Source organism: Myotis lucifugus, unplaced genomic scaffold (genome assembly GCF_000147115.1).
Source record: "Myotis lucifugus unplaced genomic scaffold, Myoluc2.0 scaffold_14, whole genome shotgun sequence".
In the NCBI taxonomy this organism is placed as follows: domain Eukaryota; kingdom Metazoa; phylum Chordata; class Mammalia; order Chiroptera; family Vespertilionidae; genus Myotis; species Myotis lucifugus.
The window spans coordinates 2,490,745-2,506,054 of NW_005871062.1; the positions used below are offsets into that span (position 1 = coordinate 2,490,745).

Consider the following 15,310-nt stretch of genomic DNA (forward strand, 5'->3'; position numbering starts at 1 on the left):
TCATTAAGGAAATAACACCTGCAGCCCTGTGGCCCGGCTGGTGTGGTTCAGTGGTTGAGCGTCAATCTATGAACCAGGAGGTCACCAATCGATTGTTGCCAGGGTACATGCCTGGGTTGCAGGCTTTATCCCCAGTGTGGGGCATGCAGGAGGCAGCTGATCAATGATTCTCTCTCCTCATTGATGTTTCTATCTCTCTCTCTTTCTCCCTTCCTTCTGAAATCAATAAAAATATATATAAAAAAATCTGCTACTCTAAGAGCCTCACCCAGCCCCAATTCCTTAGCCTCAACAAGTAAAGCAGTGACGTGGGAGTTCTTAAGTCTGCCCAGTTCCTCAGGAGGCCCTGCCAACTCCGCATTGTCCGGTTGGATTTGCAGTCAGATGCCTTATGCTGGCAGGCACTGGGCAGGCAATGAGTTCTTTCCCTGTAAGTTGGGCACAAAAAGGTCAGCCTGGGAGCAGTCTCCTTTGGGACAGCTGCTCTGAGGAAATGCAGTAAGGAGCAGGCAGAAAGTCCTGGAGCAGAGGGTGACTCATGGGAGGAGTTAGTTCGGCTTGCTAAGTACTGTCATTTGCTGAGTGCAGGTGTGTGCGCAAGAAGGAGTTGTAACCTGGAGGATCATTAACTCTTTCAGTCAGCTGGCGTCTCCAGTGGCTCGGCAAATTCCTCCTGGAAGCGCCTGCTCTGGGAAGGTCAGGGAGGAGGAGCGGAGGCACTTGTCCATGGGGGACCACTTTGAGAAGGGCCAGCATGCTTTGCTCAACGAAGGAGAAGAGAATGAGATGGTAAGATTCTAGCTGCTTTCCTCTCTTCCCATTCCTACACACACACACACACACACACACACACACACACACACACACACACACACTTCTCTGCAACTTGACTCTGGGATTAATGTGAGAAAGACTAATGGCCAAGAAATCTCCCTGCCCTATAAATATAACCTCTGACAGCATAAATGTGCTAGACTGAACATATTGGATTCATTTTATCAAGAATGTTTGCTTTTTAAAATAAAACGGAAAGGGAGAGAAGCACAATGCCACTTTATGATGCATTTTTGAGCCTTCCCGGGAAAGCAAGTTCTGTTCAAAGCTTCTTATAATTTCAGCACATCCCTAAGGCTGGGAGCAGGGTATTCCCGATAGGAAGAAGCAGAACGTCAACAGGAAATAGGAGTGCAGCCGGGTCTCTGATCTTTTTCTCTTCTCACAGATCTGTGTGCACAAAGACTGTTGGACAGTAAAGATTGTGGAATATTAACAATTATACACACATTTCTGTTTACTTCTAGAATTTCGCCTGTAGCTCCCTAGTTATAGAAGTTGATGAAGTTCATGTTCTCTTTTATTTCAGATGTGTTCCGATCTGGGGAACTGTAGAAAAATCAAAGACAATTTTTTTGCTGAGTTTAAAGCCGTATTTCTCAATTACACTGTAATCAAGAGAGAGAGTTAGAAATGCGTATTTCTACTTAATAAGGCCTTTCTGCTAATTGTGTAAGCAGAGTCTTTTATGTCAGTAATGGTGTAATTACAATGTGATGCTCTCATTCTATAATAGCATTTGATCTTCCTCAAATTAATATGTAAATAACAAACCCAAAAGATATTTCCTTTAAGTGCTTTCTTGGTTATTTGCCTTAGACCTGTCTATTACACTCTTTGTTCCTAAACTGGTCTTTCAAGTCTAATCTGCTTACCTGTTCCTATAGCAACAGCATTTTTTTGGACCTTCAGAAGTAGATTTCTTCTGGTATCAAAACTGAAAAATTATAAGGGGATAAAAGGCACCCACATCTATGTGGCTTACTTAACCACCTCCTTATTTTGGGGGGATTTGACAGCCAAATGACGATTACCTTCAGGCCCTACACAAATGTCACCAGAAATGACTTTCTGACCCTATTTTTAGTTTTCATCATTCTCTATATTAAGTTGAAAATTTGATTCCCATACTTAATACTATTAACCAGAAGGCAGGGTCTTCTTCCCTCTAATTTTTAAAGTAGTTCCTTAAATTATCAGATCAAAACACACCCATGCTTTTCCTCTACACTCATTTCTGCTCTTTGACAATTTGTCTCTCAAGACTCACTATGAGTCCTTGAGAATAGACATTCTAGAGAAGCCACTATCCCTTCTAGGGAAACTCGTATTCTTTCTGGAGCTTACACATTCCCAAGGAGCAATTTTAATATTCATCTTCATAATAGCACTTCCCCCTGACCCCAATGCATCAGGGCATCCATGAGTTCTGCATGGAGCTGAAAGCCCAGTTAGGAGAGAGCCTTTGATATGGAGAGGGACACTGTTTTCTGGAAAGGAGTCATTTGCCCAGAGTCTCAGTGGAGGTGCAGCAATTAGTATGCATCCTGTTCTGCCTGGAGAAACCTGGCCACCTGCCTGTTGCAGTGTTTGACACTCTGTCGCCCCTTTTAACTTACTACTCCACTCCCCTTGCCTAGAGCAGTGAACTTCAAAAATTATCAAGATATCTTAAATGTATTCCACATATTTTCATGGCAATTTTTAGTTTACAAAATGTTTCTTATTGGCCACTAGCTAATTTAGTTTTCACTACAACCTGTGAGTTAGGCGTTATGATTTCTGTTTTAACTATGAGAAAACCGATGGGCTGAGAATTTGTTTGTCTTAAGTTACATAAGCCCAGGAGCTGAGGCACCACATAGGTTACTATAAGTTGGTAGCTCTTCTGTCTTTGGACCTGAACATAGCTCACTGATACCTTTTTCAGTTCTTTCCGGGGACATTGAACTCTTAACGGGAGAACCCACTTCTTCCCTTAATAAAACAAAGCTTAGGAGAACACATGATCTTTGATTTCCCAGGATCCATTTCGTTATAGATGATTTGTATTTTCTGAGTAAGCCTGCCTTCTCATTCTTCAGTGTTAACCTATTTAGAAAGCCAAGATTACCTAGAAGTATGTCATACCCAAGTGTTTATAGTTACATGCTTTATAACATACACCCGACCTTTGCAGAAGTCATTCCTTTGATGATAGAAATCGCTTCAAATTTCAAGAGAAAACAGCATGCTAGGGGTTAGCCCTCATGTCAAATAGAGAAGAACAAGAATATTTCCAGGCCTTAAGATGCTTGGGACTATCTTTCATTCTGGAATAAAAGAGATACACTAAGGAGTAACTCAGTGACCTGAAAGTAGTATCTTAAGTACTAAATGAGATAGGAGCCAATGGAAGAAAGAATTTGTTAAAGGGACAAGGAAGAATACCGGAGAAATTGCCATTTAGAAAAGGTATACCCAAATGACTCAGAAAGGCCTCGAAAGAGATACTGACTCCCAGACAGCACCATGCCCAGATCAGATGCCTCACTAGCCTTGGGCTAGCCACTTGCCTGCTTTCCCCTCAGTTTTTTGTTTTGTTTTATCTGTGAAATAGGAGTGGTCCTTCTTACCCTACCTGTCTCACAGGGCTCTTATGAAGTACAACTGCGGTAATCCATGAGGAAGTGTTTTGAGAAGTATAAAATTCTGGAAAAGAGTAAGATGCTATTACCCAACCAAAGATGGAAGCTTCAGCAATTTGTCAATCCAACGAATAGTATTTCCTCAAGTGAGGTCATCTCTTCTTATTAAATAACTAGAGGCCCGGCGCACGAAATTCATGCAAGGGCCTCAGCCCTCGCAGCCCCAGCTTTGTCTGGAAGGTCATCCAGAGGGTTGTTCTGTTGTTTGGTCTAATTAGCATATTAGCTCTTTATTATATAGGCTGACAAGTGAGGAATATATACTTGGATCACAAGCTATAGAGACTATTTGTAAATGGAGAGGATCTGAGTCACCTTATACCCTGCCTTATAGTCTTACCTTGGGAAATCACCTACCTATGTTGCACCAGGTAGAAAAGGTACCACCCCCATCTCAGTTTCCTTATTTGTAACATGAGTATCAGAGAGCCTTTGAATTCTGATGTTGCATATGTATATTTTGAAAGGCTTTATAAACACTGAATGCTCATTTCCTTAATCATGACTAAACAAAGCTATCATGGTTTAATTGATTCAAACGTTCACTATTATTCTCAGTGACACCCTTGTGAACTCAAACTCCTTTTGGAAAAGTATTTTGTTCCAGTCAGACCTGTGTTAAAAGTAATGTTCCCTGATATTTTTTTTTTTCCATAGGTAAATAAGAAAAAACACACACCTTGAATTATTTTTTTCGGATTATACAGATAACACATTTATTGTAAAAATTTTAAATGACATAGAGTAGTCTAAAGAATGAAATAAATATGATTCATGAAATTTCCACTCAGACATGATCAATCTATACTAATAAAAGGGTAATATGCTAATTAGACCAGATAGACCAGGCATCTTCTGGTCGTCTGGTCCTCCTTCTTGACAAAGCTACGGTGGCGGGGGCCAAGACAGAGGTAGTTAGGGGAGATCAGGCCAGCAGGGGAGAGCAGTAAGGGCGATCAGGCCAGCAGGGGAGAGCAGTTAGGGTGATCAGGCCAGCAGGGGAGGGCAGTTAGGGGTGATCAGGCAGGCAGGCAGAGGTGGTTAGGGGTGATCAGGCTGGCAGGCAGAGGCAGTTAGGGGTGATCAGGCAGGCAGGCAGGTGAGCAGTTAGGAGCCAGCAGTCTCGAATTGCGAGAGGGATGTCCGAGGGGTCCCAGATTGGAGAGGGTGCAGGCCTGGCTGAGGGACACCCCCCCTGCACAAATTTCGTGCACCGGGCCTCTAGTATTATTATATTAGTGACTCTCCTTCCAGACTTAGAAAGAGTGCATACACAAACTTTATCACTTTCTAATTAGTTTACTGCATTTTGGCATTATCTATACTTTTGCAATTATTTGCATATTGTATGTGTATCATGGAAATACTATGTCACCATGTGCTACTGTATATCTCTTCCAGACTCTGCATTCAGTGACGTCATATTAGTAGCTTGAAACGAGTAATGTTGGGAGTATTTGCGATAGAAATTGGTAAATGCTATATAGGACTTTCACCCTGCCCCACCTGAAAGCTAGTTGTTAAATATTTACCAGCACATCATGGATCATATTATTTCCTCAAGACTTACCTTTGTTCCCCACCCCCTTGATATTATACAGTATTTGGATTTCTCTAAATACAATAGAGATATTGTATTTGGATATCATCCATTTATTTGCACTGTACTTCATGCCAAAGCAAAATTAATCACAACCTATTTTTTTAAAATGATCAACCCTAAGCACACATTTAATTATGACATTTGTGTGTGTGTGTGTGTGTGTGTGTGTGTGTGTGTGTGTGTTAATCCTCATTTGAGGATATTTTCCCATAAGGGAAAGACACAGAGAGAGAAACATTGTGTGAGAGAGACACATTGATTGGTTGCCTCCTGAATGCGCCCTGACCAGGGCCAGGGATTGAGCCTGAAACCAAGTACATGCCTTTGACCGGAATTGAACCTAGTACCTTTCAGTCCAAGAGCCAACGCTCTATCCACTAAGCCAAACCAGTGATGGCATCTTCTTAAAAGAATACACATATGTACTCACAAAATTGTGTTTTTTTTAAAATAAAAAATGGAGTAATTTCATATATATCTTTTTTAAGCTGGCCTTTTTATTACATCTAGAATATATTTCCCTTTAGATAATTATGGTTCAGATAATTTAATGTTCAAATTGTATGTTTTTCATTGTCTAAAATTTTATATTTTAATGATAGGTTAGCTAAATAATCAGAAAACACATAAGGAATTGACAGTAAGTTAGAAAGGGATAAAATAAATGAACTTCTCACTAATGTTTAACTAAATTGTGTTTGGGTGAACTATGCTTTATTAAGCAAATCTTTTATGTTACACACTTAGGTTATTTCTAAATATTTGGCTGTGATGGACAACTTTGTACATGTATTTTACCTATTTGTCAGATTGTTTCCTTAGGATAAAATCCTAGCAATGGCATTGTTGCATGAAAGGGATATGTGTTTTAAATTTTGGTTGATACATAATACCAAATTGCCCTCCTCAGGATTATGGTTATACTAATTTATACTCTGACCAGCAGTCTTTATTGAGACTACTTGTTATCTCTACCATACTTGCCAATATTAAGTATTATCCATCTTTAGAACTTCGTCTCATCTGGTATGTGAAAATGATCCTTATGGCTGTATTATTTTTTAAAAATATATTTTTATTTATTTCAGAGAGGAAGGGAGAGGAAGAGAGAGATAGAAATATCAATGATGAGAGGAAATCATTGATCAGCTGCCTCCTACTCATTGGACTGAGCCTGCAACCCAGGCATGTGCCCTTGACAGGAATCGAACCTGGGACCCTTCGGTCCACAGGCCAGTGCTCTATCCACTGAGCCAAACCAGCTAGGGCATATGGCTGTATTATTTTTACATTTCTTTGACTTGATGTGGAACACATCTCTATATGTTTATTGGCATTTGTATTCTTTTGACTGAAATCTCTTAATGTTATCCCTGATAGTTTCTCAGCGAGTAGACTGGGGATTGTGGAATAGCAAGAGAAGCTCTTTGTGAGCATCCATCTCACTTCTGAGAACAGCAAGAGGTTAGTACTGCCACCAGCACTAATATGGCCGCCCGGTGGTGTGCGGGCTTTGCCACATTGGAAGTCCTGTCGTGCCTTCAGCATGAGGGAGAGGCATCTGCTCTCACCAATTATTTGGCTCATTTTGATAGCTGATGTTCGGCTTTTCTTCTCTAACACCAGGGAGCAAAAGCACCTCCCCCACCTCAATAGCCACTTATTTATTATGCTTCAGGAGCACCTCCTAGTTGGTTGCCAATGTTAACTAGTGACCCCACAGATCTCATAGTGGAGGAATTGTGTTCAGACTGAGGCATTTTGTCAGTTGAAATGTTCAGGAAGCTGGGCCACTGGCCAAGTCTAGTGTCTTTATTTTCTATTCATTGCTGCAAAACTCCCATGAAGTCAACTCATCATTGACAGAAGCTCCTAAAGAGTAAGATTTCATTGCTTCTTGAGAACAGGGACCCTGCTTGGTTCACCTTTGTATGGCCCCCTTCCCTTTCATGGTACCCCCCAAAGTTAGCACAATGTTTGGCACAAACACTCAGGGCATATTTTCTGATCCTGCACTTGCAAGTTCCATTAACCAGCGATTTACCATTTCGAGGAGAACAAGGAGGCAGTGGGGCTTACAGGAGAAGCAGCTGGAGCAATTTAACGAGAAACCTAGGAAAATTTACGTTACTTATTTGAAAAGGTCTGTCATCTTGTGAACTTACCAATCAACTCCTCTCTTCCCCAAGCATAAAGAAAGGTTATTCTTCAGAGTTAATTAGCCACACCACGCTATTTTTCTATGCAATACTTTACTCTGTCCTTTCATCCACTCAACAAATATTGACCAAACTTTTACTTGGTACTAGGAGTCCTCTGTTCTAAGCAAGAAGGATTTCTAGCGAATAGCAAATAGCTTCTGTTTTCAAAGAGTTCACAGTTGAGTGAGAAGGACCAAGAACATAATGTGTGGGGTCCCATGCAAAATGAAAATGAGGTGTCCCTTGTTCAACAATTACTAAGCATCTCAGGATGACTATAGCAGAACATTACACCAAGCTCAGGGCCCTTTTGAGAGAAGGGCTCTGCGTGACTGCACAGGCTGCATGCCCATGAAGCTGGCCCCACAAGTGGGCGACCTGGGGGTGCAAACACAATGAATGTCATCAAATAGGTGTCTGGTGGAATTACGCATACAGAGCGTTGGGACCACAGAAGGAGCAACTCAGTCAAAGACAGCTTCAAGGGGAAAGATGTGATTTAATTTCCCTGGAGGGGTAGTTGCGGGTCAGATTGTGAAGGACTTTATAAGACATCCTAATGAGTGCACATTTTATCTTTTCCAATGATTCCTAAACACTGGCCCATGAAAAGACTGAGGAGTATGTGAAAAATAGATTCTTAGACCCCATTCCAGACCCACTGAATTAGAATCTTTGATGGTGGAGCTGGACTTTGTTAGAAGGACTGTGAGGCCAGCCTGGTGAACACAAGGGGAAGCTGCTGGATGATCTGAACCAGGGAATGTTCTGGGAGGATTTGCCTTTCCAAAGGATGTTATATCACAGAGTAAGGAAGGTTGGTTGGGGGAAAAGAGACCAGGAAGAAGGTATTTGAAATAGTCCAAGTGAGGCATTCAGGATGAAGCCTTGTCAGATAGGATCCTGTGTAAATAATGGATTTAAGAGATATTTCAAAATGAGAGTTAAAAAGACTGTAATTCATAGACTGAGCAGTAAGAAAAAAGGGGTAGTTATTAAGGATGTATTTAAAGTTCCTAGTTTGTCCAATGGGAGAAGATGATGCTACCACTAATTCCATAGGGAAAATTAGGACCAGGTTGGGTGTGGGGATGGCAAGAGTAATAGCAAATATTTATATGGTGATTGATCAGAACTAAGAACTTTTCTCTTAGTAATTTGCATAATCCCCTCAGCAGCCCTTGTGGAATTATCATCTTCCGCATGTGAAGAAACTGACTCATAGAGAGAGTAAATGATATGCTCACGTTCATTTAGTTAAGTAAATGGCAAGCTATGGCTTAAGTCCCCACTTTAAACATAGTGGTTTACTGCCTCTTGGTTTTGCTAAATTCTGGATGCACCACTTTACTTATTAGTTAAGGCAGAAATAGCAGGTATAATTGGAAAAAATCCCCAAACATAAGATCAGCATTTTGGTGTTGGATCTGCCATTATTTATTCTTACAATCTTAAGGCAAATCACAGTCACCTTTCTGACTTCACCTCAGTTACAAGGTGGAGATAATAATAACTTATAAATTTGAGCCAGAGACCAATACAAATGGTTTCTTGAGGTCCTCTCCAACATCCACAAAAAGATGTGATTTAAAAAGTTTTAACACAGGTGGACAAAACTGCTGTGAAACCTTTTACAAATTTAAGTGATACTCTTGATTTTTTTCCAAAGCACTGTGAGAATTTTTTAACCAAGGAAAAGAGAACATATCTGGAGACATTGCATTAAGTGGGAACTGGATATTAATGGGTTTTGCTGTGCTAATTTTTCATAAATAAAGGACCAAAGCATGAGTCTAACAATAAATGATAACCAACGCTGAGCCCTACACGGTTGCTAGGCCCCCAGAAGACATAAAGCACAGTACTTGGCCTTCAGAAGAGTTGGTATGTCCAATATCTATACTAATAAAAGGGTAATATACTAATTAGACTGGGTCAACTGGACATCTTCCAGTCATCCCATCCTCCTTCCAGACAAAGCCATCGTGGCCAGGGCCGAGGCAGAGGTGGTTAGGGTCAATCAGGCCAGCAGGGGAGCAGTTAGGGCTGATCAGGACAGCAGAGGAGAGCAGTTAGGGATGATCAGGCTGGCAGGGGAGAGCAATTAGGGGCGATCAGGCCGGCAGGGGAGGGTGGATAGGGGTGATCAGGTGAGCAGAGAAGGACAGTTAGGGGTGATCAGGCTAGCAGGCAGAGGCAGTTAGTGGCGATCAGGCAGGCAGGCAGAGGCAGTTAGGGGTGATCAGGCAGGCAAGAAGAGGGATTAGGGGCAATCAGACAGGCAGGGAGGTGAGCGGTTAGGAGCCAGCAGTCCCAGATTGGGAGAGGGATGTCCGACTGCTGGTTTAGGCCCGATCGAGCCTAAACCAGCAGTCGGACATCCCCCAAGGGGTCCCGGATTGGAGAGGGTGCAGGCCAGGCTGAGAGACCCTTTCCCCCCATGCACGAATTTTGTGCACCAGGCCTCTAGTCTTATATAATAAAAGCCCAGCAACCAAATAGCTGGACAACCGGTCGACCAGTCGCTATGATGCGCACTGACCACCAGGGGGCAGATGCTCAATGCAGGAGCTTCCTTCTGGTGGTTAGTGCACTACCACAGTGGGAGCACTGCTAGGCTGACCAGGATGAGTGGCTGCTCCCACTACGAACCTTGGGCTCGGCCCCGACCAGGTCCCCTGGAGAGGCGAGTGCTCCAGCTCCACAGAAGATGCTGGACCAGGGAGCAGTGGCTCTGAGGGCAGGTCCACAGCTGCTCGGCTGACCCAGATGAGCTGCGCTCCCACAGTGGGCGATCTCCACAGGCCACGCCCCCCACCAGTGCACAAATCCCGTGCACCAGGCCTCTAGTATAAAATATCCAAAAATTAAGTTTGGATAGATGATTTGGTGATGTGTCCAGAGGAGATTCATTCTGGGGTACCAGTTTCAAAACTTTGTGAGTATTTCAAAGCTTTGTGAAGACTAGACACAGTGAGACCACCTACCTAAATGGTTTACAGTTATTTGGATGCCCATCATGTAAACTGCGGTGAGTTGCCTGAAAACCACAACCTGGGGAGAGTTAAAACACAGCTCAGAACACCATCTCCTCAGATCCGTCCTCAGCCTAAGACATAGGTTCTCAACCTGTGGGTCGCGACCCCTTTGGTGTTCGAACGACCCTTTCACAGGGGTCGCCTAAGACCATCCTGCATATCAGATGTTTACATTACGATTCATAACAGTAGCAACATTACAGTTATGAAGTAGCAACGAAAATAATTTTATGGTTGGGTCACAACATGAGGAACTGTATTTAAAGGGCCAGAAGGTTGAGAACCACTGGCCTAAGGCTACTCTGATGGACAATGAGCACAGCTATGCCCTAGATGCACCCTCAGAGAAAGAATAGAGAGGAGGCCCAAATATGCCTTATGCTTTCCAGATAAATACATGTCCGCCAGGCCAGGCCATTCCTGATTTTAGTTGATGCACACAGAGCTCTGACTGAGACTAAAATCATCTTAAATCTTTAGAACCTGTTAGCTTCTTGGAAGAAGCATAGATAGAGGATTTTGAAACTTGGTTACTCAAGTTGTAGAACCAGTACAGAGAAGATGATATTGTGAGGAAAGATCATTTTGAGGTCAGTTCAAAACCAAAAATATCCAAGAATTAAGTTTGGATAGATGAGTGGCTATTTTTATTTGCTCTTTAATGAAAAAGTAGGTTAATTTTTATAGCACACATCTATCTATCTATTTATCTATCTATCTATCTATCTATCTATCTATCTATCATCTATCTATCTATCTATCATCTATCTATTATCTATCTATCTATCTATCTATCTATCTATCTATCTATCTATCTAATCTATCGATTTATTTATTTACTTATTATCCTCACCAAAGCTATTTTTTCCATTAACTTTTCTAGAGGGTGGAAGGAGGTAGGGGGGGAGAGACGGAGGGAGAGACAGAGAAAGGGAGAGATAGAAAGAAACACTGATGGGAGAAAGACACATGGATTGGTTGCCTCCCACATGAACTCCAACCAGGGCTGGGAATCAAACCTACAACCCTCCAGTGCGCAGGCCGACACTTTAATTACCGAGCCACGCTGGCCAGGACTATTGCACACATTTACCTACAACTCAGCTTTCCTGTAACTTGGAGTCACCAAGCATAATAAAGATCTTTCAGATCAGAGTCCAAGCCACCCTGTGTGGTTTTTTCCTTTGGGCTAATTCCAAGAAATAATTTTTTCCCTTCTCATCTTTTCTGACCATCCAAATGTGGTCTGCTTGCTCTTGCCTGAATATATTACAAACTTTCTCTGATAGGGATATGTCTTCATGCTGGTGCCTGGCCATCAGATTTCTACCCATCCATCCAAACCTACCTCAAGTCTGACTTCCTTCATTAAGCCATCAGGGAGCCCCTGGGTCACTCTTAATTACTTCCTTGTCTGGAGTAGTTTTGAATGCCTATTACAGCTATTATCTCTAGGTTTTATAACAGAGTCATGCGTCTGTCTTTCTCCCTCAGCTGATTGTGAGTTATTATTGGTAGGAACTCTGTCTTATTTCATGTCTACATTTTGCATGTAACACTGGAGTTACTTAATATGTTTCCAATAAAGTGAACTGAAGATTTTTGTGCAAAATATGATGAGAGTTTTTCTCTTTTTTTTCCTGACTCAATTGAGTTGTTGGTCCCAATTTTACAAAAGGAAGCCCTGAGAAATTATACAATGTGTCCCAATCTGGAAGCTAAGAAGTAGCAAAACCAGATCTTGGACCTAGGCGGGTTGACTCCAAGCCTCCTGCTCTAACTCCAATAGTATATGCCCTAGGCCTTTTGACACCGACTTCTGCTACCACTCCCCCTATCACTCCCACCACCACTCCCACTCCCACCCCATCACTACTACTGCTACCACTACTACTACTACTATTTCTATTTAAACCCAAGACAGTGTGTGTTAGTTTAGCAGTTGCTTTATAGTTTGGAGTCATTTTGAGCTTTGAAACAAAACATCTGGGTCTTATTTTATAAAAGTCATGGCTCTCTTGATCTTTTGGGAGAAGGGAATAGGGCCACAGGTACTGGAATCAGATGGCCTGGATATCCCTTTAGTTTTTAGCCATCCATACATGCCTGCATCACAGAAATGGTCTCTGTTCATGTTCTTGCCCCTCCCCCAGAGGTGGTCTCCTTGGCTTGTTACTCAATGCTGGCTTCTAGTAGGAGGAGAGAGAGTTATCTGCTGCCCTTGTTCAACTTGAGTCTTAGGCTGTCTCTTGGTATCTGGGATTTAGGGCGTGGTCTTTGTCAATGTTCCTGTTCATCCTCTCCACGGCAGCAGCCACCTCTGTCTTATATCTGGCCTTGGGTGGGAATTTCCTCCCCTCTCCTAGCAGTCACTTGGGCTTGATTTTGTAGAATCCTCTTTTCAGGATGGTAAGTAGAAGAGGGTTTTTGCTTCTATCCTTCATCCAACATCAATGGATTTTTGCTTGTGTCCTGGGAGAGGATTTCCTACTTAGAAGTAATTGACCTTTGTCAATTTGGTCAGACTGGTTTTATTCTCAGACTTTGCATAAGGCCTTCTGAAAACTTTAGGATTACATATCCCTAGGCACTATGCCAATGGGAAAAAATAATTTGCTTTTCTTTCAAAAGACTCAGCTAAATACTCATTTAAAAAAATCTCATTGGATTATTTCCCTTTTCAAGCTTAATCATGCTTGAATATCATGCTCCTAGTCACACACATATTCACCCTTGGACTTGGGATCAGAGTCAACTCTACATGAAGTACATCAGCTGAGGATGGTGGAGAGGGTGATTTGACAAGAAAATTGGGTATTGGATACTATTACTTGGAGTGAGACAAATGGTAATTGGTGGTCTAAACAATACAAATAGACAAAAAACAGAATTCAATCTGATGGTTAATAAATCATAGTTTAACTGAACTGAACCACTGATGTTTGAAGTGGTCAGACTCCCCAGGTGATTTTCTTAGCAAGAAAGAATATAAAATATAGAGCTTTCCTGCTGGCATTTAGATATCTGTGAAGAGGCAGAAAAGGGCTTTTTAAAAAATGTACATTTATTTTCTGATTTTAAAAGGGAAACATATTTAATGATTAAAATGTGTACAACAGAGAAGTAAAAGAATCACAATGATGCCATCGCCCAAGGCAAATGCCATCAATGTTTTATTTAATACATTTATCTTCCAGTCTTTTTTGTTTGTGCCTTATCATTTTTCAATTAAATTTGAAATCATACTGCATGATTTTATATTGTTTCCCTTCACTTAATATTATTTAATGTATATATTCCTGATGTTATTAAAATACTTCATAAAAATAGCTTGAATAACTATTGAATGGTTACCCTATTCTTATATACATAGATTACTTTCTATTTACTACTACTAATAATATTACAGTGAACATCTCTGCATATAAATCTTGTCTGGGTTTTGTATAAGTTGGAGGGATTTTTTTTAAAAGACAGAGAGTCTTTCCTAGTGGCCGAAAATCATACCCTTTGTGTGTCTACATTGGTAAGACCACATCAATTTTCAATACCCTTCTCAGGAGTAGAGATCAGGACTCATGAGAAACTTCCATGAAGGGATATTATTTCAATGCTCAGAAACACCTTGTTGGCCATTCTCCATCCCAAGAACTACGAAAAAGGCGTGTGCAATAGGAAATTATGAAGTTTCTATTTATTTAAAGGCATTTTAGGTAAAAGGCATCATGCACACACATATATGCAGGATCAATTCAAACCACAGAAGATTCATGGTGCAGAAGTACACAGGCTCTAGCAATATATTTCATTCGAGAAAAGTTTTCCTATGTAGCTCCCCCCTTGCTATTTCTACCCTAGAAGGAATAAATAAAAGGTAGAATTATTATTATGATGGTATCAAATTCTATCCCCTGTGGTCACAGTTATAGTACCTGTTCTTTAATAAAGACCTGATTATGGGGGCTTTCCACCTTTTGGGTATAAAAACCCAATCCTCTTCTTCCTGAACTTTTACACAAGATCCTAGATCAGGAAAAAAAATTGTTTTTAAGTTTTAACATTATTGAAATGGTTGTCTACAGAGTGTTCCTGTACAATAATTTGGCCAATTAAAATAGCAAAATTAATGTGTGACTAAAAGTGGAATATTTCATCACCCCAAGGTGGATATTTTTCTATTTAATTTTAATGGCTTTTTAAAATCAGCTATTTACTTCTATATCTCCAATGCTTAGAAAAATGCCTGGTATATATAGTAAGTACACACTATATATTTTTGGAATACATAAATAAATGAATGATGGATGAATGTAGCTAGTTACAGTTATATTCCAAAATTATATGAAATAATACACACATCTAAAGGTAAATACAGATTAGAACAGGGGTCCTCAAACTTTTTAAACAGGGGGCCAGTTCACTGTCCCTCAGACCGTTGGAGGGCCGGACTATAGTTTAAAAAAAAACTATGAACAAATTCCTATGCACACTGCACATATCTTATTTTGAAGTAAAAAAACAAAACGGGAACAAATACAATATTTGTATTTGCATATGGCCCACGGGCCGTAGTTTGAGGACCCCTGGATTAGAATATAGAGATATAGGTGATGGATTTACTATGCTCCGTTTCACCTATTCCATAGAATCATTGAATCTCAGGTGAGAAGCTTCTTCAAAGTTTATCTGACTTTCTCCTGCCCCTTCGGTCACCCATCCAACCTTTCTTTAAATGCCTTTAGAGAAGAAAACTTACCATAAGATAAATTATTTATAAGACAGAGCTGACTATTTAAACATTTCCTCTTTGTATTGAACTTAAATATGGTTCCATTACCTGAATTTATCAGTCTTACTTCTTTTGCCTCTTGGGGCCACCTGTCAAAAATCAGGCTTCCATTTCCATGACTCAGGCATTTAAACACTGTTCTTGTATGTCCCCCACAC

At 41.0% G+C, this 15,310-nt stretch overlaps 1 protein-coding gene across 1 annotated transcript in view; it reads left to right on the plus strand.

Moving 5' to 3' along the window:
- Positions 1 to 410: 410 nt before the first annotated feature.
- ATP13A4 (ATPase 13A4) overlaps positions 411 to 15,310 on the plus strand; it is a 111,305-nt gene continuing 96,405 nt past the window's right edge. The window contains exon 1 of the mRNA XM_023750553.1: positions 411 to 789. Coding sequence (XP_023606321.1) covers positions 727 to 789 — 63 coding nt within the window. The 5' untranslated portion in view covers positions 411 to 726. The remainder of the gene's footprint in view (positions 790 to 15,310) is intronic.